Source organism: Bufo bufo, chromosome 1, assembly GCF_905171765.1.
Source record: "Bufo bufo chromosome 1, aBufBuf1.1, whole genome shotgun sequence".
In the NCBI taxonomy this organism is placed as follows: domain Eukaryota; kingdom Metazoa; phylum Chordata; class Amphibia; order Anura; family Bufonidae; genus Bufo; species Bufo bufo.
Window position 1 is genome coordinate 481221961 of NC_053389.1, and position 27770 is coordinate 481249730.

Genomic DNA, 27770 nt, shown 5'->3' on the forward strand with positions numbered 1-27770 from the left:
TTATTTATAGTATTTTTAGGATAATGTACATGTGTTGTAACCAGTATTCAGCTTCTGTGGTCACATACTATATAGGGAAACCTCTTCAAAACACCACCTCTTTGAGAAGACCAGTTCTGACCTTGACCAAATTTTATACATATTCATTTGATACGGCAAGTTAAGATAACAATTTGGTTGCCTGGCTCTGTCAATCAACTGGAGGGTAAGTGGCTCGTGAAGCAGAATGAGTGGCTAGCTAAGCAGAGTGGTGGAGGTTTAAATAATATATAACATTTTAGAGAAAACAACTGTATAAATGGTGGCTGTCCCAATATCATAAAGGTGCAAAAAAATCCATTATATGTGACAGAGGGGGGGTTTATAGCTGTGTCCTGTATGTAACCTATGTATTGTAGTGTAGGGGGTTTGGTTGGGTGAAGTGAAAACGAGTCTATCTGCAAAGCTAACAATACAATTAGCACCTTCTTGCTGCTCAGCATTTTTAGATACAGTTCAAACTTGAAATGAAGTTCCTGCCACCTAAATAACTCACTTGGCAGTATAGTTTTGTAGCGGTTTTTGGTTCCATGACTTGGAATATCAATTTCTTTGGAATCCATGAAATTCATTGGTATTTCCTGATAAAGACACAAAACAATGACATGAATGAGTGTTGTGAACATTGCATATTGTCAGTCATGTGGCCTGATCTTTCTCAGTTATTGTTTGGTTCACACTCGTGGAAATGTCTAGACAGGCTATTGTTCATGAAAAATACAGATTTTATTGTTTAAAGGGTCCACAAACCTAAATTCAAGCTACCTTCCCAGGGAAAATATATAAATAACATTCCCATACCCATACCTTGATAAAACTGGAGATAGTCCCCATGATGCTAAATAATCCAGGGTGGCTAACATGAAGACTTACATAGCCTTAATATGATGTATTATTTTAACAGAGTTTTGGAAATGTCGACAAATCTCAATCTTTGGCATTTGACAAAGTTACAAAAGACTCAAGAAAATTTAAAAAATTAACTATTTTATTACTGAGATTTTCCTTAGGACATGTAGCACCTTTAAAGCCATTTACTTGCCATAGCTCAAGCTAACCTCAGCCAGTACACTTCATACATTCAGCTTAAGCTCTATAGACATTCCCTTGCCATTGCCCCATTTCTCGTTGCCTCCGGTCTCTGCCAGATGGGAAGTGGCTTGGTCAAGAGACCACTGTGGCCATTCACTGGCTTAAGCAGTCACTTGTACTTGAACAGCACATCACTGCTAGTTCAAGCACATGTAAGTGCTGAGACCAGTAAATGGCCGCAGTGGTCATTGGACCCAGTCATTTCCAGTCTGGCGTGGACCAAAAATGTCCAGGAACAGGGCAGTGGCACAGAAACAGTGGGACTTTGAACAGCTGAGTGATTTTTTTTTATTTATCTGGGCACTAGTTCCATCCATTTGGGATGTCAGATCGTAGGCTGGACCACCCCTTCAAGCCCTGCCAAATCACCTTGCCCCTTCCCAGCCCTCATTTCTTTTACTATGCTGGATGAGCTGAAGACTTGAGTGAGGTACTGTTCACACTTGGTCTCATGAACATGTCTAGTGTAAAAATTGGGAAAGCTCCTAGTGTAGCTGAAGTGGCCCAAAAAGCTAAAGGCTTCCCCACTGGGTGAAAATGTAATGTGTATCGGAGTTCCCAACTCTTCTTTGGAGAATCGGGTGAATTTAATTTTATCTAATTACTGTATTCTGGAAGATAAGCCAACTCCAGAAGTGTCTGGCAGCAGCTTTCTCCTCTCTCCCCATTGAAAACCCATACAGTTGAAACCAGAAGTTTACATACACTATATAAAAAGACACATATGCATGTTTTTCTCAATATCTGACATGAAATCTGAATAAACCTTTCCTGTTTTTGGTCAATTAGGATTACCATAATTATTATTTGCCAAATGCCAGAATAATGAGAGAATGTTTTAAGGCATTTTTATTACTTTCTGCAATGTCAAAAGTTTACATACACTAAGATTACTATGCCTTTAAACAATTCTGGACTGCCCATTTGATGATGTCATGTGTTTGGAAGCTTCTGTTAGGTTTGTTGGCAACATCTGAGTTAATTAGAGACACACCTGTGGATGTATTTAAATGCACACCTGAAACACAATGTTTCTTTGTGTAGCATCATGGGAAAGTCTAAAGAAATCAGCCAAGATATCAGGAAGAGAATTGTGGACTTGCACAAGTCTGGCTCAACCTTGGGTGCAATTTCAAGATACCTGAAGGTGCCTCGTTCATCTGTACAAACAATTATACGCAAGTACAAACAAGATGGGAATGTCCAGCCATCATACCGCTTACGAAGGAGACCGGTTCTGTGTCCCAGAGATAAACGTGCTTTGGTCCGACATGTACATATCAACCCAAGAACAAAAGCAAAAGACCTTGTGAAGATGATGACGGAAGCTGGTAAGATTGTGTCAATATCCACAGTGAAACGAGTACTGTATCAACATGGGCTGAAAGGCCACTCTGAAAGTAAGAAGCCATTACTCCAAAAGAAACATAAAAAAGCCATATAAATGTTTGCAAATGCACACAGAAACAAAGACCTATATTTGTGGAGACATGCCCTGTGAACTGACGAAACTAAAATTGAACTTTTTGGCCATAATGACCATTGTTACGTTTGGAGGAAAAATGGAGAAGCTTGAAAGCCTAAGAACACCATCCCAACTGTGAAACACGGGGGTGGCAGCATCATGTTGTGGGGTTGTTTTGCTGCAGGAGGGACTGGGGCACTTCACAAAATAGATGGCATCATGAAGAAATAAGATTATGTGGAAATACCGAAGCAACATCTCAAGACATCAGCCAGGAAGTTAAGCTTGGGTGGAAAATGGGTCTTTCAAATGGACAATGACCCAAAGCATACTGCCAAACTGGTTACAAAGTGGCTTAAAGGGAACCTGGATTTTGGGTATGGAGCTGAGGACATGGGTTGCTAGATGGCCGTTAGCACATCCGCAATACCCAGTCCCCATAGCTCTGTGTGCTTTTATTGTGTAAAAAAAACGATTTGATACATATGCAAATTAACCTGAAATGTGTCCTGTACGTGAGATGAGTCAGGGACAGGACTCATCTCAGGTTAATTCGCATATGTATCAAATCGTTTTTTTTACACAATAAAAGCACACAGAGCTATGGGGACTGGGTATTGCGGATGTGCTAGCGGCCATCTAGCAACCCATGGCCTCAGCTCTATACCCAAAATCCAGGTGACAGGTTCCCTTTAAGGCTAACAAAGTCAATGTTTTGGAGTGGCCATCACAAAGCCCTGATCTCAATCCTATTAAATATTTATGGGCAAAGCTGAAAAGGCAGGTGCGAGCAAGGCGACCAACAAACATGGCTCAGTTACACCAGTTTTGTCAGAAGGAATGGACCCAAATTCCAACCAACTATTGTGAGAAGCTTGTGGAAGGATATCCAAAACATTTGACCCGAGTCATACAGTTTAAGGGCAATGGTACCAAATATTAATGAAATGTATGTAAACTTTTGACTTTGCAGAAAGTAATAAAAATGTCTTAAAGCATTCTCTCTCTCATTATTGAGAGATTTGGCAAATAATAATAATTATGGTAATCCTAATTGACCAAAAACAGGAAAGGTTTATTCTGATTTCATGTCAGATATTGAGAAAAACATGCATGTGTCTTTTTATATAGTGTATGTAAACTTCTGGTTTCAACTGTACATGCTCAGTCGAATCGAGAGTGTATATGTATGGAGGAGTTGTGAGAAATAGATACAATGTACATGCAAAGGAGCATTCAGCTGACAGCTGTTGAAGATGTACAGGCACCCACACAAGAGTCTGACTAGTTTTTGCCACTTTCAAGTTCTATGATTTCCTTCTGGAACAAGGCTTCCCATTCCATGGTAGCCATACATACAGTAAATGGATAAATTGATAGATACATTTTCCACCTTTTAGAAGTTTGCACACTAACATTGTTTGTACGGTTGAAAAATGTATGGCCTTGAAGTGTAACAGAGAAGGGAAATCTTTAATAAGAAACATCTACTGAACTGGAGATAACAAGAAATGTTGCATTGTTGCAAAATGATTTCTTCTGTGGATTGTTGCTAAATACATTAACACTTTGGAAAAAAACATTCTTTAACATATTGATCTATAAGAAAACTATCTTGGAACCCCCAATATAATAGGTCAAGCCTCCATGATAGTTACTCGTACCATGAATTCTGTATGAAGCAAATGGGAGCTTTGAACAACATCATGGAGCTGTTGTCTGGTCAGAACACGACTGGCTGTTTGAAGGTATTCAATGGCAACTTTCTCTCTTGGTCTTGGAGCCACATTGAAAGGTTCTACCATTCCTAAACCAGTCATATCCAATGTAAGCGAGACATTGGAACCTCTCCTGGAATAGAAGAAAACGTGTTACTGGTAAAACTATTAAAGTACAGTAGGTGTTTGTCTATCTACCTGCACATGAAAATGGACAGTCATCAAGATGTTGTGAAGAAGAATCTTCTACAGTGGTGCCTGACAGTTTGTGAACCCTTCAGAATTTTCTATATTTCTGCATAAAACAGTCATGTCATGGGAAGAGACAGATCATTTTTTAAAATCTGGCAAGTAGAGATGAGTAAGTTAATTAAAAAAAATTTAATTTGTCTTGAATTTCCCAAAAATTTGGATTCCAGAAGAAATCTAAATAGTTTAAGATTTGATTCGGATGAAGCTCTCAAAATGACTGCCTTTATTTTACAGGTCAGACAGAGAAGATGGAATCTGCCATCAATATGGGATAATTTGTGGACCATGTTATAATTAAGGTTATGGCTACACAGTGACATGTGTTATGCGACAGCAAGTCACACAACACAAAAGGTTATGGCTGGAAGTTTTGAGGGAAGTGCTTTTAAAGTACAGAATCGGTGTCAGCACGTCCCTCAAAAATGCCGCCAGCACGCCAGGACCACCAAACAGTCAGGAGAGACCATACCAAACACCACATCCCTCTCAGAGACAGTTCACACTCAAGACTGTTGCCAGCAAACATTCCCCAACCAGCACACAGCCAGTACACTAAAGGAATGCCGCCAGCAACAAGCACAAGGGCAAGGAACCACTGAGAATGAACGAGGGGACACAGCAACACAAGCAACGGTTCACAAGAATGGCAACACCTGTTACCAAGAACCGCGCCGTTAAGGGAACTCCCCTTTCACCCTCCCTCCGGAGGACAAGCAAGTATCCCAGGAATGGAAGGCAATACTTGCTGCTCCCTCTTCCGAAGGCAGACATAATAAAGATCTCAGTCTCACATCAACAGTATATGAAGAGACCTAAGACCACACCCAGCTCCACCTTGCTCATACATTAACCCTGTGCACACCAGAAAGGAAGGGCAACAGCCTTAAAGGGAAAGCACACACGCATGCAATACAACAACACGTTGCCACTGGCAACCAGCATGCGCAGCGAAAGTGTCACGGCAAACTACCTCCAAGCTGTGACAGTCATACACAACTGTTCAGGGCAATCTGAGCACTTACGATTTCAAACAAATTTATTCATAACTGATGGATTCATTAGAATTGAACCCTCAACGATTTTCAAGAATTTTACTCATCTCTACACCTACTCTACACATATTTATTAATGAATTCTAATATGTGCAATCACTAATAAAAAACAAACACTATTATCTATTGCTGCTCTAAATTAAGTAAATGTAATCTACAAGGAGCGCAAAAGTATTACAGTGAAAGTATACATTGCACCAAAAATTTGTTTCTTGTTGCCTACGTTCTTTTGCTAAATTTCTTGACAATGTGTCCCTATCATGGAATAATATTATTTTGAATTCATTAAAATAACATAAACTTGTAAAAATTACATTTGAGACAAATGGCTATTCAGTAGGTCACGTAACAGTTCATGTTCTTCATCACACATCATGACAGTAATATTTCTGCAGCTATATAAACTACACACCCAGAGTGTTGAACTAGGCACTGTAGGTATGCATATGTGTGAAAATTGATGCTTTCATAAAATGAATGCTCCTATAGGTTTGGAATGTCCAAACAGGGAGTAACTTCCTCTAATGAGGTCACCCTATAGTGTCTACTCTGTCTCTGATAGCTGGGTAGTGATGACTTCCAAAAGCCAATGACCGGATGGGAGGAAGACATTCATTAAATAGGAATACTGCTAATGGTCTACTAATGTATACCTCAATTTTTTCAAGCTCTTCAGATAAAATAACCTTGTGCTACATTATCCCTGGTGCCTTAACATATGTTTTTTTGCATTTCAATTTCTTTGTGGCAATTCTAATATTCCATTGTAGACATGGATCTGTACAGTATTAAAGGGAACCTGTCATCAACTTTATGCTACCCATACTAACGGCCGCATAAATTAGAGACAGGTGAGTTGATTTCAGCAGTTTGTCATTTAAAAGTTAAAAGTAAGTGGTTGCCGAGAACCAACATCATAATCATTGCAGCCCAGGCCTTGAAAAGAGTCAAATCTACCCGAGAAGAGTCCTGGTTATTCATAAATTCCTGCTCTCCTGCCCACCTGCTGATGACTGACAGTCTTCTACCTAGTTTTCTCCCTTTCTCTCTAGGAGAGAACTGCCAATCACCAGCAGGTGGGCGGGAGAGCAGGAGATTAGGAATAACTCTTCTCATTTAGATTTGACTCTTCTCAAGGCCTGGGCTCCAATGATTATGATGCTGGTTCTCGGCAACCACTTACTTTTAGCTCTTGAGTGACACACCGCTGAAATCAGCATTTCTGTCACTACTTTATGCTGCCCTCAGTGAGGTCAGCATAAAGTTGATGACAGGTTTCCTTTAACATAAATTTATCTTCCAATAGAATCAGCAGCGAACAATGTGCAAATTTCTTTTCTAAATCCATTAAAGTAATATATAGAATCAGAAAGACTGGACTCATGTCATGTCCATGCCTCTCCTAGCTGGATGAATTCTCACACAGTAGTTTGTATAATGTATATCCTGTAGGCTTCATAATGACAGATCTCAGTTACACCCATAGTAGGAAACCTATGCTAACAATCAGTCCAGTTTGTGATAAATCGACTACTGCAATTGAAATAAGAGCCTTGTTATCTTCTATATCAGCCATGGAAACAGTTCCAAGCTAATGATTAGACATCTTTACATTTCAATGCAATTATTTAAATACTATTTAGATGGCTTAACCCTCTTGAGTTCCATATCTGAATGCTCTACCAACTCAGCAGGTCACCCTGAGCTAAGGAAACTCTCTTGACAAGTATTTCTAGACTAAGCTTCAAGCAATCAGTATCTAGGGAGGACAGGAATTGCTTTACATCCTGTGGCGGAAAGCAGCTGACATAAGAGCAATTTCAGCTTTCCCTCTTTAATCACACTTTCTTATGTATTGCCAACTAGTTCCTGTTTCTACCCTATGCAACACTTTATGACACCGCCAGGGAAACGGACTGTTTAACATTGGATGCTTATTCAACCTCATCATTTCCTGCAGATTAACCCACTGATCAAATGTTATCTCCATCACCATCGACCTCACACTGATCCAATTCCTCTCAATTCTTTGTGTAGCTCTTAACCCATCATGTACACGCTATCACAGTACGATTGTTAAAATCCAGAAAGTGCACAGTTTTAATATTTCTGAAGATATTTCATGCAACATGAGCAACTAAAACTGAGTTTGAAATTTTTTAACTGATCAAAATAATGATAAAATTAAGGTGACTCTTAGGTTTTATACACATGGCACTTTATAGCTCCATACAACTTTTGATTTGTATGAACCTATAAATGGCATCCATAGACGTCTGTGTTTTTTAACCTCTGTGTTTTTTTTAAATTCTAGATTCTGGAAGGATCTGAAATAAATTATGGCATATTCCATCAGGTGTGGCATTAACGTGCTAGTCTCCACTAGAAGCAAGCAATATACATCCATCCATGGAATGACTCTGCACGGCCATATTATCTAGATTGTACCTATGGCTTCACAGAATAGAGCTACTGAAATTCAGAGCACCATAGTACAGGTTACTTGCATTCTGTTTTGCTGTGTGCATGAGGTCTTACATTCTGTTCAGTGGGTCTGTTAGGAGATTCCATTGCAGAATGCATAATTTTTCATAGGAAAAAGAGGGGATGTATATAGCCAACTTAAAGGAATTATCCCATGAATAATGTAGAAAATATAGTCCATGACAATCTCTTTCTAACAAAGCTAGCACCAGCCCTGTACCTCACATGGATCCAGAGATCTCCCCATTCATTTTTCTGCTACATTTATATCAAGCTGACAGCTCAAGGGGAGTGTCTTTTCTGCTGCAGCTAAGGGGGCGTGTCCATGATCTCCCTATCATGGCTCAGGAGGCAGAAACTGAGCATGTGCGGCCATCTCAGTAAGCGGGTCAAAGAAATAAGAAATTAAGTGGCACTATAAAGGTACGTTTTACTGAATAACCCAGTGGCTATACAAAATTTTCAATTACATGCAATTACAAAAGTATTCAGATCCAGGTGCTGGTTTGAAAACTGTAAAATATTTTTTGTGGGACAATCCCTTTAAAGGGCTTTTCCAGGAATGAAATAGTGATGACCCAGGAGTTTTAACTCCTGGCACCCTTGACGGAAGAGGGCTCAAAGGAACTAAGAGAGGGCAGAGTGCACAATGCCAGAAGTGCTGAACAAGTAGAACATAGTTGCATGGGGGAAAAAAATCAGAGGATGGATGTTATACTGTTTATGGGGCACCTCCGGAGAGACTTACAAAAGGTATTGGATAAGATAACATAATTTGGGGCACTTTCGTGGTTCAGATTGAACATTACAAAATGTGCAGTATTAGCCTTGAAGGGGGGTAAACCTGACCCAAATGCTACTCTCTGCGGCATACTGTTAGCGAGAGATAATATAACTTATCTAGGGATTAAATTAGGGCTTAAGACCGACTTCTTGTATTCTCTCAACTATGTCCCTTTACTTAGGAAAATAAATCAAGAGCTCCAAAAATGCCAGAATCTACCTTTATCGCTTTTAGGACGAATTCATCTTGTCAGAATGATGAGTTTCTCAAAACTCTCATATCCGCTACAGACACTACCCCTCCTAATCAAACATGCTGATATTTCTAAACTATATGAGGCAATATCCCACTTTATATGGCAAGGCAAGCGGCCCTGGATAGCTATGAAAAAGCTTATGGCCTTGAGGTCTAAGGGGGGTATGAATCTGCCAGATGTTAGAGTATACAATTTATCCTGTCTCTTCCGACATATCATAGATTGGATTTGCAGATCCAATTTTTTAACTCAGATTTCACTTTGGAAGAAAACCTTTGCTCCCCATGGGATCCTTGTACTCTAATACATACCAGCCTAAATTACCTACCTGTGCATCTCAGGAACTCAGTGGTGTTAAGACACACATGGGCTGCATGGAGGACCCTTAGGAAACTCTTTGGCCTTAGCCAAAGTATTTCCACATACTTACCTCTATGGAACCACCCAGAGTTTGAGCAAGGGAGAGCTAATGATCTCTTCAGGGAATGGAGGGACAAGGGGATTTTGACTGCCCAACACATGATGCATGCTACTGACGGACGGTGGTTACTCAACAGGAAATTACAGGGCAATATAACCTAAGATCTTTATAAGCCATTCAATTTGCACAGGTCAAGGACTTCCTCACTGTCAGATTGGCCAATGTATCTAATGAAATTCAACCGAAAAGGTTTAATAAGATCCTTAATAGAGGCTCGGGCCCAGAATCAATTTCCTCACTGTACTCTCAAATCAGGGAGGTTCTGACCTCCCCCGAACGCCGGATAGACCAGATAGATTAACTAGCTGTCCTAAATGTCTAACTCCCAACACGGACCTATTCCATGGGTTGTGGACATGTCCACACTCCTCGGCATTGTGGGAGAGGATTGCGCTATTTATCAGAGACATCTGGAAACAGGAGATACCACTGACCCCCATGACCTATCTGTTTCACTATTGGGAGAGGCAGGGAGCAGATGGAACAGGGCAAAGAAATCTGCCCAATCTTTTTTATGCCATATGCATGGTGACTAAAAGGAGTCTACTACAACACTGGCTGCAACCCGCCGCTCCCACTGGGGATATAGTAATACAAAATTTAAAAACTTTGCTGGCGTTGGAACGCAGGGAGGCTGAGAGGCACAAGGAACGAAGTGTGAAAACATTTGTTGGAAGGTGGCGCAATTTTCTACTACATTTCCTTACAGAGGAAGAAGTGGTTAATGTGATCAGGCCTTTTTCTATAACTCAATGGTACCTGACAGAGCAATTAAAAAACACGCTAGGTAGATTGCAGCTGAGATCTTGAGATCTAATGTAGGGTTTACATTTATCTTACCCTTAATTTTCATTGCATATGGTTCGCATTCGGAGCTCACGTATACCACTGTGATATCTTGAAATGGCAGGTTTTTCTGTTTTATTATTTAATGTGCAGATATGTTGTCTGTACAATGTTCGAAAAAAATGTTGTATGTATTGAAAATCTTCAAAATACAATAAAATATATATTAAAAAAAAATCAGAGGATGGAGCACAAAATATGTTGGTAAAGGGGCACGAGAATATGCTTCACAGCTTGAAATTGAGAAGTACAAGGCATGACAAAGCAATGAGATAAAGACAAAATCAGATGTAGGAGGTGAAGCAAGTGAAAAACTGTTAGGCCTCATGCACATGGTGCGGGGTTTCGCTCTGATAGACAGGATTAACGAACGCAGTATATAGGCAACAACAAGTTCTTTGGATCAAACAGTTCAGTGTTTTATTCACACTTTAGGCAAGTGACAAAACAAGCAGTCATAATCAAACAAAAAGTCACCTTGCGGTGTTGGTGTTAATTCACACCATGCGGCAATCCTGCCTCAAAGAGTCCTTGCTGATAGCAGCACCAACCTGTTTTCACGCCAAACAGATAGTAAGCCTTCATCCAGACACACAGACTCCTGAGCTCCACTGTCAGAAGGAGGTTAATCCACCCACCTGGCAGTGCTGGCTGGTTTTTATGCCTGGCAAAACCCGGCCTGGAACATGGGGAGTAGTCACCCACGCAATACTTTGACTATTCCCAGTAAGAGCTGTCCCGGATCAACTATGACAGCCATACTAACTCTCAAGGTGTCAATTAGCAATAGCTGCTGCTGACACATAAAATACCGGCTCTTACTTCACCGAGGCCAGGAACCTCGATGACACATACCTTCCATCCACGATGGTCCCTTGCGCCTTCCTACATACCTTCCCCCTTTGTTCAACCCTGAGGGGGTGAAGACTTGCCAGACAGTGTACCCAGCCGGGACAGGGCATCCGTGTTTCCCTGCAAGTGGCCTGCCCTGTGTTCCACTGAGAATTTGAAGTTCTGTAATGAAAAGAACCATCTGGTGACCCGAGCATTCCTCTCTTTGGCTCATCCACTTGAGAGGGTAGTGGTCAGTCACCAGGCGGAACTTTCTCCCCAATAGATAATAGCGGAGAGACTCGAATGCTAACTCTCAAGGTGTCAATTAGCAATAGCTACTGCTGACACATAAAATACCGGCTCTTACTTCACCGAGGCCAGGAACCTCGGTGACACATACCTTCCATGCACGATGGTCCCTTGCGCCTTCCTACAATGGCCACTGCTCGGCTGTGCCCGTATTGCGGCCCACAAACAGAGGGTGAGCAGTATGCAGGCACCGGCAGCGTCCTCTCCGCATGACAGATGCGGACCCATTCATTTGAATGGGTCCGCAATCCGGAAGGTGCAGTGTGGAACAGAGGCACGGACCCATTCAATTTGTATGGGTCTGGATCCGTCTGCGGAATCCGCACGGATGTTGCCCGTGCATTGAGCCCTTAGTCACAGAACACAGTACAAATTGTGGTTGAGGTAAATAGGCTAGACCCTTAGTGAAAAGATATAGACAATTGAGATTAAATCATTAAAACATGAAATAATAGTACTTATTTATAAAGCCCTTAAAGGCCCATCTTTTAAAATTTTTAAAAAGCATGCATTTTTACTGGCTTTTTTAGCAGCAAAAAACACCAGATCAAGTTGACCCTAAGAAAGTCAAATAGTTGAGTGACCGTTCTAAGGACCCATGCACACAGCCTAGTTTTTTGTTCGCATCCAATCCACATTTTTTTGCAGATTGAATGTGTACCCATTCATTTCTATGGAGCTGCAAAAGATGTGGACAGCACACCGTGTGCGGTCCTCATCCGTATGTTTGTTCTGCGGCTCCGCGAAAACATAGTTTGTGGACAAGAATAAACATTTCTACAATAGTGTGGGATGTGTGGAACGGGAATGTGTGGGCCATTTGCGGATCACAAAACAGATAGGCAGGGACATAACTACCATAGCGGCAGACCATGCGACTGCTATGTGGCCCAGGGAAAGAGGGGGCCCAGTTGGGATCATCTCTTCTACTGGGGGTGACAACTTGGTCAGGATTTACTTAGTATTGAGCAGGTAATATAATTACTGTGAGTGCATCAGGACTTACCCCAGGCATTCATTCTGTGGGATATTTTTAAACCCTGACCGGTAGGTAGGCCCCGAGGACCGGAGTTGAGAAACCCTCCTCTAAAGAAACAACTTTTAGCAAGTGAAGCAGTAGAAAAAATGGCCTAAGGGTCACTGAAAGGGATTTAGGCAGAAACCCTTCTGTCCTGTGTTGGGGGCCTGGTTTAATCCTTGCTATGGGGCCCTTACTTCTTTATTTATGCCACTGCAGATACGGTCATGTGCACGAGGCCTAAAGACAATCTGCAAGTAGAAATACAGGTCTGTCTTTCTTTGCCATATATATTCTATTTCTCAAACAAAAAAGCAAAGCAAGCTGCCGATGTGAACAATGCATACATACAAGTAGTATAAACAAGTCAATTCACCTCCTCTTACAGTACATCATATGGTTGTGGTTAACAGCACAGTTTGAAAACGCTACTGAATATTGCTTTGGACTATTAAAAGTCAATGCCAAGTTACCAAAGAATGTGCATTGTGTTCAAAAATACATTGAAATATGATATGGAAAAAGTGCATTGTGTTTAAAAATATCACATTGTTAGAAAGGTTTCGCAGGTTCCAGACAGAACACAGTAAACACACAAAGATGCCTGGAACCTAACCGCAAAAAGCCTCAAACCCGTGGACTGCTGCCAAGAGTATGTCCTGACATCATTATGATGTGGGCCTGTCTGCTAATGTCTTATGCACAGAGCCTGGACAGCAGTGCATGGGGGGAATACCTCCATACATGTGGAGTCTGTTTAAGGCTTATACACTCACCTAAAGAATTATTAGGAACACCATACTAATATGGTGTTGGACCCCCTTTTGCCTTCAGAACTGCCTTAATTCTACATGGCATTGATTCAACAAGGTGCTGATAGCATTCTTTAGAAATGTTGGCCCATATTGATAGGATAGCATCTTGCAGTTGATGGAGATTTGAGGGATGCACATCCAGGGCACAAAGCTCCCGTTCCACCACATCCCAAAGATGCTCTATTGAGATCTGGTGACTGTGGGGGCCATTTTAGTACAGTGACCTCATTGTCATGTTCAAGAAACCAATTTGAAATGATTCAAGCTTTGTGACATGGTGCATTATCCTGCTGGAAGTAGCCATCAGAGGATGGATACATGTTCTCATTCTGTTTACGCCAAATTCGGACTCTACCATTTGAATGTCTCAACAGAAATCAAGCCTCCTTAGACCAGGCAACATTTTTCCAGTCTTCAACAGTCCAATTTTGGTGAGCTCGTGCAAATTGTAGCCTCTTTTTCCTATTTGTAGTGGAGATGAGTGGTACCCGGTGGGGTCTTCTGCTGTTGTAGCCCATCCGCCTCAAGGTTGTGCGTGTTGTGGCTTCACAAATGCTTTGCTGCATACCTCGGTTGTAACGAGTGGTTATTTCAGTGAACGTTGCTCTTCTATCAGCTTGAATCAGTCGGCCCATTCTCCTCTGACCTCTAGCATCCACAAGGCATTTTTGCCCACAGGACTGCCGCATACTGGATGTTTTTCCCTTTTCACACCATTCTTTGTAAACCCTAGAAATGGTTGTGCGTGAAAATCCCAGTAACTGAGCAGATTGTGAAATACTCAGACCGGCCCGTCTGGCACCAACAACCTTGCCACGCTTAAAATTGCTTAAATCACCTTTCTTTCCCATTCTGACATTCAGTTTGGAGTTCAGGAGATTGTCTTGACCAGGACCACCCCCCTAAATGCATTGAAGCAACTGCCATGTGATTGGTTGACTAGATAATTGCATTAATGAGAAATAGAACAGGTGTTCCTAATAATTCTTTAGGTGAGTGTATGTTGTGTGTGTGTATATCAGAGGCATATGGAGATACAGGCCACTCCTGACTGGCCCTTACCGTGGTTGCCCCCAGCTTGGCCTTTCATAGGAACAACCCTTTAAGCTACAGTAATATCCACTGAACCTTAGAAAACTGGAAAATCTGAATGTGTAAGGATTATTCCTATTTTATTCTTATCTATGGATGTTGGACATGCGGACATTCCTTATAGCTTGAATTACTGCTCCATTCTTTCCATTCCTGGAAAAGCGACTATAAAATGCAGTATCTTTGCCTTCTTATCACAAGTCGTCTTCCATGTATTAAACTGCTTAGGCAGCAGTTAGAAGAGCTTGTTTCAAGCATAGCCAAAAAGGAAAAGTAGAAGAAAGGTGGAGCCAGACATGTACAATCAGCAGGGGATGGAGCCGGCTTCCTGTCACCTTGGGAACTGCATTGATTGGTATTGCTATTTCCTGTGTGTATAAAACACAACCAGTAGCAACAAAGTAACAGGACAAAGTGCACGATAAGCAGCCTAGAGGCAACATACCGTACATGCTGGACTGCTGATTGAAGTCGCACAGCACTAATTATGCTCAAACAAACATCATGATACAGCGTTAAGCTTCCGACAACATGTTTTTCCCCCTCAGGTTTAGCTGTCATAAGACAGAGTAGACGCTTTGGTTTTAATTTTGCATACCAAAAAAATAACAAGACCTAAACACAGAAAAATCATAATGGAATCATTTACACCGTACCTCTCTTTTTTATATACACTCCCAATCTTGGCTTCAAAATACTGACCATAACTGCAATATGTAAAGACATGCAATATAATACTGGCCGAGGGCTATAAGCTTCTGTCTGCACCCAACCAGGTGCTTAAAGGGGTTGTCAGAGTGTTTAATACTGATTACCTATCCTCAGGATTGGTGGAGGTCCGACTCCTGGCAACTTGAAGAGGCTGGTGTGCGGCGTGGCCTCTTCATAGCTTACTAAGCACAGCGCCGTACATTGTATAGTGACTTTCCCTGGTATTGAGCTGTGCCTCTAGGACGTGTGACCAAGGAACGTAATGTCCCAGGCCTAAGGCTACTTTCACACTGGCGTTTTGGTTTCCGTTGGTGAGATCCGTTCAGGGCTCTCACAAGCGGTCCAAAACGGATCAGTTTGCATTCTAATGCATTCTGAATGGAAAAGGATCCGCTCAGGATACATCAGTTTGCCTCCGTTCTGTCTCCATTCCGCTTTGGAGGCGGACACCAAAACGCTGCTTGCAGCGTTTTGGTGTCCGTCTGACGAAACTGAGCCAAACGAATCTGTCCTGACACACAATGTAAGTCAATGGGGACGGATAGAAAACGGATCCGTCCTCCATTGACTTTCAATGGTGTTCAAGACGTATCCGTTTTGGCTACGTTAAAGATAATACAAACGGATCGGTTCTGAACGGATGCATGCGGTTATATTATCGGTGCGGATCCGTCTGTGCAGATCCATGACGGATCCACACCAAACGGCAGTGTGAAAGTAGCCTAAGAAGACGCTGTGGCACTGATCAGCGAGGTTGCCAGGCGTCAGACCTCCCCCGATCACATACTGAGGACCTACCCTGAGAAAGATAGTAGGTTGGGAGCCCTTTTACAGAGAGATTACGGGCATCAAGTTACTCCTCTGCATCCCCTGATAGGAACCACAGTGCTGAGTACAGATTGTCGTTGGTCATGAGAGATTTCTAAAATCTGAAATCTCCCCTGCTCCACTGCTTTGGATGATTCTGCGTGCCACATGTGCCATAGGTTGCCAGGAAATTCAATGGTTTTTCTAATCCACACTACAATTCTATTACATATACTATCTGATAAAGAGTTAACCTGTTTATCAAGCACAGGAAGAACATTAGGCCGTGATCGCTAAAGTTTTAATGACATCCCGGAGGAATATTCACTCTTGAAACCACAAACCCCCAAAGCATCCGAAAAACCCAGTTGATTACCGTCTGCATAAACTGGGCCATATGAAAAGGTAATGAAAACACTGTAACCTAAAGGGAAATGTCTGTGCTTTCAGACTTTGAAGTGGATCATAAATGGGACAAATGTAGGAATTCTTTTTGTAAATAGGACATGTTATTAATGATAAGAGGGTGGCATGTGTATTTAATGCACATTACATCCCATCATTAAGGCACATTTTCAGCTTACATAAGACTGTGGCAGTTCGGATCACTTTTCAGTTAATAGAGGTTGTATTCCATGTTTTGCTGCGATTTTTCCAAAACAACAGAGCGATCTTTACATACCCCTTTAAGAAGGACCTGTCGGCTGAATAGGACTTGCAGAAACTCATATGTCTGCCACCTATACATCCGAATCCAGAAGAAAAGAACTGATTTTCAGTTGCAAATCGACAAATCTGTCTTAGGGCTCATACACACGGCCATTGCCCGGCCGTGGCAGTATTGTGGCCCGCAAACAGCGGGTCTGCAATACACGGGCACCGGCTGCGTGCACCCCGCATCACTTGAATGGGTCTGCAATCCGCAAGGTCGGTGCAGAATGGATTCACAGAACCCCACGGAAGCATGATGGAGTGCTTCCGTGGGGTTTCTGTCCATGCCTCCGCACCACAAAACAGTAGTGCATGCACTATTTTTTTTGACTGTCGGATTAGGATCGTGGACCCCATTCAAGAGAATGGGTCCACGTCCACATGCGGCGGCCCTACGGTCAGTGCCCGTGCATTATGGCCTGCAATTTGCGGTCCGCAGCACGGGCCCGGCAGGCACACGGTCGTGTGCATGAGGAATCAGTGCTACTAGCTACAGTAAAATACTTAAAGGGGACCCTTGACCTGGGCTGTTTATGTACTTTATGAACTGCACTTCATCTATGGGAAATGATGAGACGACAGCAACTTCCACTGGCAAATTCTGGATTTTCAGCAAGAAATCTGAATGGATAATGAACATGCTGCAGATTCTAAAATGCCTCCTGTGGTTATTCAGCCGGAATTCTTTCAGAGCTTGTGAACGGTGTATTAAAAGCCCCATTTCTATCTACTGCTGATGAAACCGCTAAGGATTCTGTCATGACTTAGTTGTGAAATATGCGTGTTCAGACAGAACCCACAATGTGTTAAAATACCCTAAAGCCGTTATTGCAGGATGGATTAACTCTTTGTTGTCAAAGGCATTTTCGTTTTTACCCCCCTCCCCTGCCGAAAAGAAATATTATAGGATGGACAGTAGAACATTGAAAGAGTCTTCCGTAAGGAGGTAAATATTGCAGTCTGCAGTAGCAAGAAACCCTCCCGAGAGTTTGCTTGGTACATCCCATTTGTTGTTTTGCTTGAGGATCTAAAAGTAATTATATTTTAACCCTTTCAGAATATAGCCCAGTTTACACTCTAAGGCTGCAGTGTTTTTTTTTTTCAACCCTACATATTGAAAGCTATAACTGTGCGATAAGTTATGTTTTTAATGCCACTATTTTAAGGTACATAATGTATGTATAACTTTTATTCTGTTTTTTTTAAAGGGGAGATTAGAAAAAACTGCAATTCTGTCATTGATTTTTGGGTTTTATTTTTACCTATTCACTGCTACGGCAGTGGGAGTGGAACCACTGTGTAAACCGACAGATTTTTCTTAGCTCTTTAAACCTTATACAGGGATCTGGACTTTGCTACAGGGTAACACCAGGCCACTACCTCCTGGAGTAGTCACTATGTGGTTTCTGGCAGCTCCCAAAAACAGCTAATCGTGGGGGTGTCGGGTTTGGACCCCCAACAATTTCATATTGATGACCTATCCTGAGGATAGGTCATCAATTTTGTAAGCATGGAAAACCCCTATAACTTTTACTTATGCAGTGTTAATATAGGACATAATTATGAATGTAGTATACTGTTCTATATTCAGGGACGGACTGTGAACTTAAAGTGGCCCTGGAAAAAATAGTAAAAGTGGCCCGATTTTGTATTTGGGTCCAAATAGATGGAAGGCAGGGCCAGCAATACCATATTGTGGCACATTATACCACCCCAACAGAGCCAAATACCACAGTCCATCATAAAATACTGCCGCCAAAAGCACATAATACATTCCTAAGAACATCCACTGAGCGGCCGTGAGGAGGGCTCAGGCGGCCCCCTGGGCATCGCCCACCTGGGAATTTCCCTGTAAGGTCTATGGCCAATCCACCCCTGTATATATTGTTTAACAGTGACATTATTTTCAAGAATAAGGCAAAAACTGTCAGCTTCATAAAAAGTTGTGCATTGAGGAATGATGAACCTACTATGACTTGTTCTTTAAAATTAGCTTTGGCACATCCATGGTAAATGTTTCATTTCATTAATTATCTACTAGATAAGTCATGCCATGTAACTATAATACTCTTTTCAGCCCTATCTGTTGCCATAGCAAATGACAACTGCTAAGACAAAGCATATGATATTCATAGACGGGAATGCTCGACCTGGAGATTTTGACACAGTAATCTGTTTGAAGAACAGTAACAGGATTTATCACTAAAGTACATAATTGTACCTGCTGCTAGGAAAGCCTTATCATGATAGGTACTGAAGTATTATTTAATATCCATGCCAATCTTTTCCCCAAATAACCTGGTTGATAACACCTGCCTTAGAATTATTCTTGTAATTCTACTAAGTATAAATGATATTATTAGAAATAAGTGATTCATAGGTTTATATTTTTATTATTTTATCACTTTACTATAATTAACTTTAACTTTTTCTATATTTTAACCCAGGTGTGTCAATTACATGAATTATGAAGCAGGTGCATGTGTCAATAGGTGTGTCACAACCTGAAAAATGCTTGAAGCCACGTAACTAGAATAAAGTTCATGTGTCAGATACCTTTGTACGCTACTGTACTACAACTTTTTGTATAAGAAATCTATATATAAAAACACTTTCATACACCAGGTGCTCCTCCAACTTGGTATAGTATGTATAAATTATGCAAAAATGGCTACATACTGGATTATTTATTGGCTACAGGCCATATACACCATTTAGCCATGGTCTATGACATGAATAAGGCTACTTTCACATATGCGTTTTGCATTCCGGTTTTGAGATCCGGCAGAGGATCTCAAAACCGGGGCAAAAAGCTTCAGTTTTGTCCCCATTCATTTTCAATGGGGACAAAACAGAATAAACCAGATCAGGATGCATTCCATTGTGGTTTGTTCCGTTTTTTGACCGGACACAAAACTGCTGCAAGCTGCGGTTTTGCATCCGGTCTGTGAAACTGAACAAACCGGATCCAGCACTAAAAACAATGTAAGTCAATGGTGCTGGATCATATTTTTTTGGGGGATCTGAAAAGATCCCATTTGTTCAGTTTCGATTTACTACAACCATATCTGACCGGAACGGATGCATCTGGATGTATTAAATCGAACTAGAGTGCTTTACTCCAGTTTTGAAAACCCCTGCTGGATCTCAAAACCGTAGTGCAAAACGCATATGTCAAAGTAGCCTAACTTTGGTTATCATGTTACAATGACAATATATTAGCAGCAAGTGAACAATCAGTTCTTGAAGTTAATTTGTTGAAGGCAGGAAAAAGTGTAAGAGCAAGTAAGCAACAATGAGAAGCAGCAAATTTGGATGGCGAGCTGACTGGGTCAGAGCATCTTCAAAACAACATGTCTTGAAGGTTGTTCCTGGTATGCAGTGGTAAATAGCTGCAAAAGTGGTCCAAGAAAGGGCAATCGTTGAATCAGTGACAGGGCCATCGTTCATGGGAAGCAAAGAAGATCCCACAGAAGATTTACAGTAGTACAAACTGTAGAAAAAGTGAATGATGACTAAAATAGAAAGGTGCTTCAAAGCTAGCTACAAAAAAAACTGCATAGATGTTGATTGGTCAGAGTGCCCATCCAGACCCCGATTCACCGCCAAAAGCATCTACTGTGGGCACATGAGTGTCAGCACTGGATCATGCAGCAATGGCATAATGTGATCAAGCGGATTACTGTTTCTTTGACATCATGAAAATGGACAGCGGCATGTACATTGCATACCTGGTGAAGAGATGGCACAAGGATGCACTATGGGAGGATGGCAAGCTGACGGAGACAGTGTGAGTCTGGGCCAAGTTTTGCTGGGAAACCTCAGGCCCTGTTATCCATGTGGATGTTACCTTGACATGTACTACCTACCTAGATATTGCTGCAGGCCAATTATATCCCTTCATAGCTACAGTATTCCCCAAAGGCAGTGCTCTCTGTCAATGTGCACCCTGTCACACTGCAAAAATTGTTTAGGAATGGTTTGCAGAAAATAACCTAGAGTTTAAGGTGTTGACTTAAAAAAGCTGGTGCTAATGACTTAATATCCATACAGTATTAATCGGAAGTTTTGAACGAAGCGACTTCGGATGTGACATCTGAAGCTCGCTTTGCTAATCTCTAATAATATGCAAAATGGCTGTACTCAGGACCGGCGTTGGGGGGGGGGGGCAAACTGGGCAATTGACCAGGGCCCCCATTGTCTAAGGGGCACCCTGCTTCAGTGCTGCTGTTCAGCTGAACGTCCAAGGAAGCAAACGGGTGGACAGCTATACAGCTGCACTTTACAATGCAGTGTAAGGTCCCCTCCCTCACATATAAGAGAAATCATTATCCTAGAGCTGACAGGACCTGCGATAATGTCAGATGCAGGAGGAGGAGCTCAGCAGAGAAGAGGGGATGAAGGACCTGTGATGACCTCGCCATCATGTGACCAGAATAGGAGGCGGAGCTCAATAGTGCATTAAAGTAATTAAGAAGAAGACCAGCCATGCATGTAAAGAAGTATGGATTCAATGTAAGTGCCAGGGAAATTCTGGGAGTTGTTGTCTTCTCCTCTTATACCTCCTGTTATGTAATATCAGAGTACATTACAAGATGAGGTATAAGAGGAGAGGACGACAACTCTCAGGATGTCTAGACCATTATTATATAATATCAGGGTACATTACAACACCCTGGATATACTGGGAGTTGTATACCTCCTCTTATAATGTACTCTGATATTACATAATAACTGCTTGGACATGCTGAGAGTTGTAGTCTTCTCTTATACCTCCTCTTGTAATGTACTCTGATATTACATAATAACGACTTGGACATGCTGGGAGTTATAGTCCCATCCTCTTATACATCCCCCTGTAATGTGCTCTGATATTAAATAATAATGGCTTAGACATGCTGGGAGTAATGTGCTCTGAATTAGGGCTGGGACGATGGATAGGGGAGGGTAGTCATCCGCCTAGGGCGCCAACTTGCCCCATAAAGGGGGGTGCACTCATGGCCGTCCAACTTCACAAGCCTCAGGCCGCTAGGCCTCAAGCCTGTGAAGAATTAGAACAGAGCAAGAAGCTGAAATGACATCAACGCAACCTCCTGCACTGGGTCTCGCATGATGATGTAATCACGTGAGACTCGGAGCAGGAGTGGTGATGTCATTGGTACCCCATGCATCAGGACGCAGCAACACAAGCCACAGATAAAACTGTGGTCTGCATTGCAGACAGCGGCAGGGGGACGGGAGGTAGGCAGGTCTTTTTTTTTAATACTAAATGTCCACACTGCTGGGAGCACCAGGGATGGGGGAAAGGAGATTATTATATATACTTGGCACTACTAGGGAGGAATGGAGGAGCATTATATACATACTGGCACTACGGTGAAACATTTTATATATACAGTCAGGTCCATAAATATTGGGACATCGACACAATTCTAACATTTTTGGCTCTATTCACCACCACAATGGATTTGAAAGGAAACTAACAAGATGTGCTTTAACTGCAAACTGTCAGCTTTAATTTGAGGGCATTTACATCCAAATCAGTGAACGGTGTAGGTATTACAACAGTTTGCATATGTGCATCCCACTTGTTAAGGAACCAAAAGTAATGGGACAGAATAATAATCATAAATCAAACTTTCACTTTTTAATACTTGGTTGCAAATCCTTTGCAGTCAATTACAGCCTGAAGTCTAGAACGTATAGACATCACCAGACGCTGGGTTTCATCCCTGGTGATGCTCTGCCAGGCCTCTACTGCAACTGTCTTCAGTCCCTGCTTGTTCTTGGGGCATTTTCCCTTCAGTTTTGTCTTCAGCAAGTGAAATGCATGCTCAATTCAGGTCAGGTGAATGACTTGGCCATTGCATAACATTTCACTTCTTTCCCTTAAAAAACTCTTTGGTTGCTTTTGCAGTATGCTTTGGGTCATTGTCCATCTGCACCGTGAAGTGCCGTCCAATGAGTTCTGAAGCATTTGGCTGAATATGAATAGACAATATTGCCCGAAACACTTCAGAATTCAGCCTGCTGCTTTTTTCAGCAGTCACATCATGAATAAATACAAGAGATACCAGTTCCATTGGCAGCCATACATGCCCACGCCATGACACTACCACCACCATGCTTCACTGATGAGGTGGTATGCTTAGGATCATGAGCAGTTCCTTTCCTTCTTCATACTCTTCTCTTCCCATCACTCTGGTACAAGTTGATCTTGGTCTCATCTGTCCATAGGATGTTGTTCCAGAACTGTGAAGGCTTTTTTAGATGTCGTTTGGCAAACTCTAATCTGGCCTTCCTGTTTTTGAGGCTCACCAATGGTTTACATCTTGTGGTGAAACCTCTGTATTCACTCTGGTGAAGTCTTCTCTTGATTGTTGACTTTGACACACATACACCTACCTCCTGGAGAGTGTTCTTGATCTGGCCAACTGTTGTGAAGGGTGTTTTCTTCACCAGGAAAAGAATTCTTCGGTCATCCACCACAGTTGTTTTCCGTGGTCTGTCGGGTCTTTTGGTGTTGCTGAGCTCCTTCTTTTTAAGAATGTTCCAAACAGTTGTTTTAGCCACGCCTAATGTTTTTGCTATCTCTCTGATGGGTTTGTTATGTTTTTTCAGCCTAATGATGGCTTGCTTCACTGATAGTGACAGCTCTTTGGATCTCATCTTGAGAGTTGACAGCAACAGATTCAAAATGCAAATAGCACACTTGAAATGAACTCTGGACCTTTTATCTGCTCATTGTAATTGGGATAAAGAGGGAATAACACAGACCTGGCCATGGAACAGCTGAGAAGCCAATTGTCCCATTACTTTTAGTTCCTTAACAAGTGGGAGGCACATATGCAAACTGTTGTAATACCTACACCTTTCACCTGATTTGGATGTAAATACCCTCAAATTAAAGCTGACAGTCTGCAGTTAAAGCACATCTTGTTCGTTTCATTTCAAATCCATTGTGGTGGTGTATAGAGCCAAAAATGTTACAATTGTGTCGATGTCCCAATATTTATGGACCTGACTGTATACAGTTGCAAGAAAAAGTATGTGAACCCTTTGGAATGATATGGATTTCTGCACAAATTGGTCATAAAATGTGATCTGATCTTTATCTAAGTCACAACAATAGACAATCACAGTCTGCTTAAACTAATAACACACAAAGAATTAAATGTTACCATGTTTTTATTGAACACACCATGTAAACATTCACAGTGCAGGTGGAAAAAGTATGTGAACCCATAGATTAATGACATCTCCAAGAGCTATTGGAGTGAGGTGTCAGCCAACTGGAGTCCAATCAATGGGATGAGATTGGAGGTGTTGGTTACAGCTGCCCTGCCCTATAAAAAACACACACCAGTTCTGGGTTTGCTTTTCACAAGAAGTATTGCCTGATGTGAATGATGCCTTGCACAAAAGAGCTCTCAGAAGACCTACGATTAAGAATTGTTGACTTGCATAAAGCTGGAAAGGGTTATAAAAGTATCTCCAAAAGCCTTGATATTCATCAGTCCATGGTAAGACAAATTGTCTATAAACGGAGAGAGTTCAGCACTGCTGCTACTCTCCCTAGGAGTGGCCGTCCTGTAAAGATAACTGCAAGAGCTCACCGCAGACTGCTCAATGAGGTGAAGAAGAATCCTAGAGTGTCAGCTAAAGACTTACAAAAGTCTCTGGCATATGCTAACATCCCTGTTAGCGAATCTACAATATGTAAAACATTAAACAAGAATGGATTTCATGGGAGGATACCACAGAGGAAGCCACTGCTGTCCAAAAAAAACATTGCTGCACGTTTACAGTTTGCACAAGAGTTCCACAGCAGTACTGGCAAAATATTCTGTGGACAGATGAAACCAAAGTTGAGTTGTTTGGAAGAAACACACAACACTATGTGTGGAGAAAAAGAGGCACAGCACACCAACATCAAAACCTCATCCCAACTGTGAAGTATGGTGGTGGGGGCATCATGGTTTGGGGCTGCTTTGCTGCATCAGGGCATGGATAGATTGCTATCATCGAAGGAAAAATGAATTCACAAGTTTATCAAGACATTTTGCAGGAGAACTTAAGGCCATCTGTCCACCAGCTGAAGCTCAACAGAAGATGGGTGTTGCAACAGGACAACGACCCAAAGCATAGAAGTAAATCAATAACAGAATGGCTTAAACAGCAGAAAATACTTCAGAGTCCTGACCTCAACCCGATTGAGATGCTGTGGCATGACCTCAAGAAAGCGATTCACACCAGACATCCCAAGAATATTGCTGAACTGAAACAGTTCTGTAAAGAGGAATGGTCAAGAATTACTCCTGACCGTTGTGCACGTCTGATCTGCCACTACAGGAAACGTTTGGTTGAAGTTATTGCTGCCAAAGGAGATTCAACCAGTTATTAAATCCAAGGGTTCACATACTTTTTCCACCTGCACTGTGAATGTTTACATGGTGTGTTCAATAAAAACATGGTAACATTTAATTCTTTGTGTGTTATTAGTTTAAGCAGACTGTGATTGTCTATTGTTGTGACTTAGATGAAGATCAGATCACATTTTATGACCAATTTGTGCAGAAATCCATATAACTCCAAAGGGTTCACATACTTTTTCTTGCAACTGTATATATATATATATACAGGGAGTGAAGAATTATTAGGCAAGTTGTATTTTTGAGGATTAATTTTATTATTGAACAACAACCATGTTCTCAATGAACCCAAAAAACTCATTAATATCAAAGCTGAATATTTTTGGAAGTAGTTTTTAGTTTGTTTTTAGTTTTAGCTATTTTAAGGGGATATCTGTGTTGCAGGTGACTATTACTGTGCATAATTATTAGGCAACTTAACAAAAAACAAATATATACCCATTTCAATTATTTATTTTTACCAGTGAAACCAATATAACATCTCAACATTCACAAATATACATTTCTGACATTCAAAAACAAAACAAAAACAAATCAGTGACCAATATAGCCACCTTTCTTTGCAAGGACACTCAAAAACCTGCCATCCATGGATTCTGTCAGTGTTTTGATCTGTTCACCATCAACATTGCGTGCAGCAGCAACCACAGCCTCCCAGACACTGTTCAGAGAGGTGTACTGTTTTCCCTCCTTGTAAATCTCACATTTGATGATGGACCACAGGTTCTCAATGGGGTTCAGATCAGGTGAACAAGGAGGCCATGTCATTAGATTTTCTTCTTTTATACCCTTTCTTGCCAGCCACGCTGTGGAGTACTTGGACGCGTGTGATGGAGCATTGTCCTGCATGAAAATCCTGTTTTTCTTGAAGGATGCAGACTTCTTCCTGTACCACTGCTTGAAGAAGGTGTCTTCCAGAAACTGGCAGTAGGACTGGGAGTTGAGCTTGACTCCATCCTCAACCCGAAAAGGCCCCACAAGCTCATCTTTGATGATACCAGCCCAAACCAGTACTCCACCTGCACCTTGCTGGCGTCTGAGTCGGACTGGAGCTCTCTGCCCTTTACCAATCCAGCCACGGGCCCATACATCTGGCCCATCAAGACTCACTCTCATTTCATCAGTCCATAAAACCTTAGAAAAATCAGTCTTGAGATATTTCTTGGCCCAGTCTTGACGTTTCAGCTTGTGTGTCTTGTTCAGTGGTGGTCGTCTTTCAGCCTTTCTTACCTTGGCCATGTCTCTGAGTATTGCACACCTTGTGCTTTTGGGCACTCCAGTGATGTTGCAGCTCTGAAATATGGCCAAACTGGTGGCAAGTGGCATCATGGCAGCTGCACGCTTGACTTTTCTCAGTTCATGGGCAGTTATTTTGCGCCTTGGTTTTTCCACAAGCTTCTTGCGACCCTGTTGACTATTTTGAATGAAACGCTTGATTGTTCGATGATCACGCTTCAGAAGCTTTGCAATTTTAAGAGTGCTGCATCCCTCTGCAAGATATCTCACTATTTTTGACTTTTCTGAGCCTGTCAAGTCCTTCTTTTGACCCATTTTGCCAAAGGAAAGGAAGTTGCCTAATAATTATGCACACCTAATATAGGGTGTTGATGTCATTAGACCACACCCCTTCTCATTACAGAGATGCACATCACCTAATATGCTTAATTGGTAGTAGGCTTTCGAGCCTATACAGCTTGGAGTAAGACAACATGCATAAAGAGGATGATGTGGTCAAAATACTCATTTGCCTAATAATTCTGCACGCAGTGTATATATATATATATATATATTGGCACTATGGGGGGAAGCATTATAATTGGAACTAGTGGGGGGCACTCTACAGGGGGACATTAGAGCCACTTGGAGCATTATGGTTATATTATTACTTCTAGTGTACTATAGGGGCGTTATTATTATTTGATGCAATATGGAGGGCATTGCTAATAATGGGGGCTATCTTGGGGAGTATTATCACTATTGGGGGCACCATTACTAGTGAGGCAGTCTGGGTTTATAGTATAGTATAGTGTTTGTGGACATGGGGGGAGCACAACAGGCACAGTATTGGGGGTAGCAGCTTCAAGAGGTTCTCCGAGTTTTTTCATATTGATGACCTCCTCAAACAGCTGATCGGTGGGGGTGTCAGACGTCAGACTGTGTTTTTAGCACATTATTACAAGATGTGGGTCCCTCTCTTTTGATTTTGCCCAGGGCCACATTTTGTCTAAAACCGGCCATGGCTGTACTAATGAGACAACACATAAGGCTACTTTCACACTTGCTTTTCACGGATCCGTTTGAAATGCATTTCAAACGGATCCGTCAATAAACTGACTAAACGGAGACAAACGGATCCGTCTGTATTGCGGATCCGTTTGTCACGTTCGTTTCCGTTTTGCCATCCGTTTAGCTGATCCGTTTTTGAATGAGGAGCATCTCTAAGTTCCATTTTCATGTATTCAGATCCCCAGGGTTGACATGCTCCTATATTTCTCCAGGGCTATCTTGTTGAAATTCAAAGTTGGTCCGGCTTTGATAATGGACCACACTTTTCGGACTCTTGTACACGACT

General features: G+C 41.8%; 1 protein-coding gene across 1 annotated transcript in view; it reads right to left on the reverse strand.

Annotated features, from left to right (window-relative positions):
• Window positions 1–27770, reverse strand: part of PTPRR (protein tyrosine phosphatase receptor type R) — a 180944-nt gene that overhangs the window by 47661 nt on the left and 105513 nt on the right. Inside the window, exons 7-8 of the mRNA XM_040409908.1 lie at window positions 4261–4447; window positions 536–620 (exon numbers count right to left, since the gene is read on the reverse strand). Of these exons, the coding sequence (XP_040265842.1) occupies window positions 536–620; window positions 4261–4447 (272 nt within the window). The remainder of the gene's footprint in view (window positions 1–535; window positions 621–4260; window positions 4448–27770) is intronic.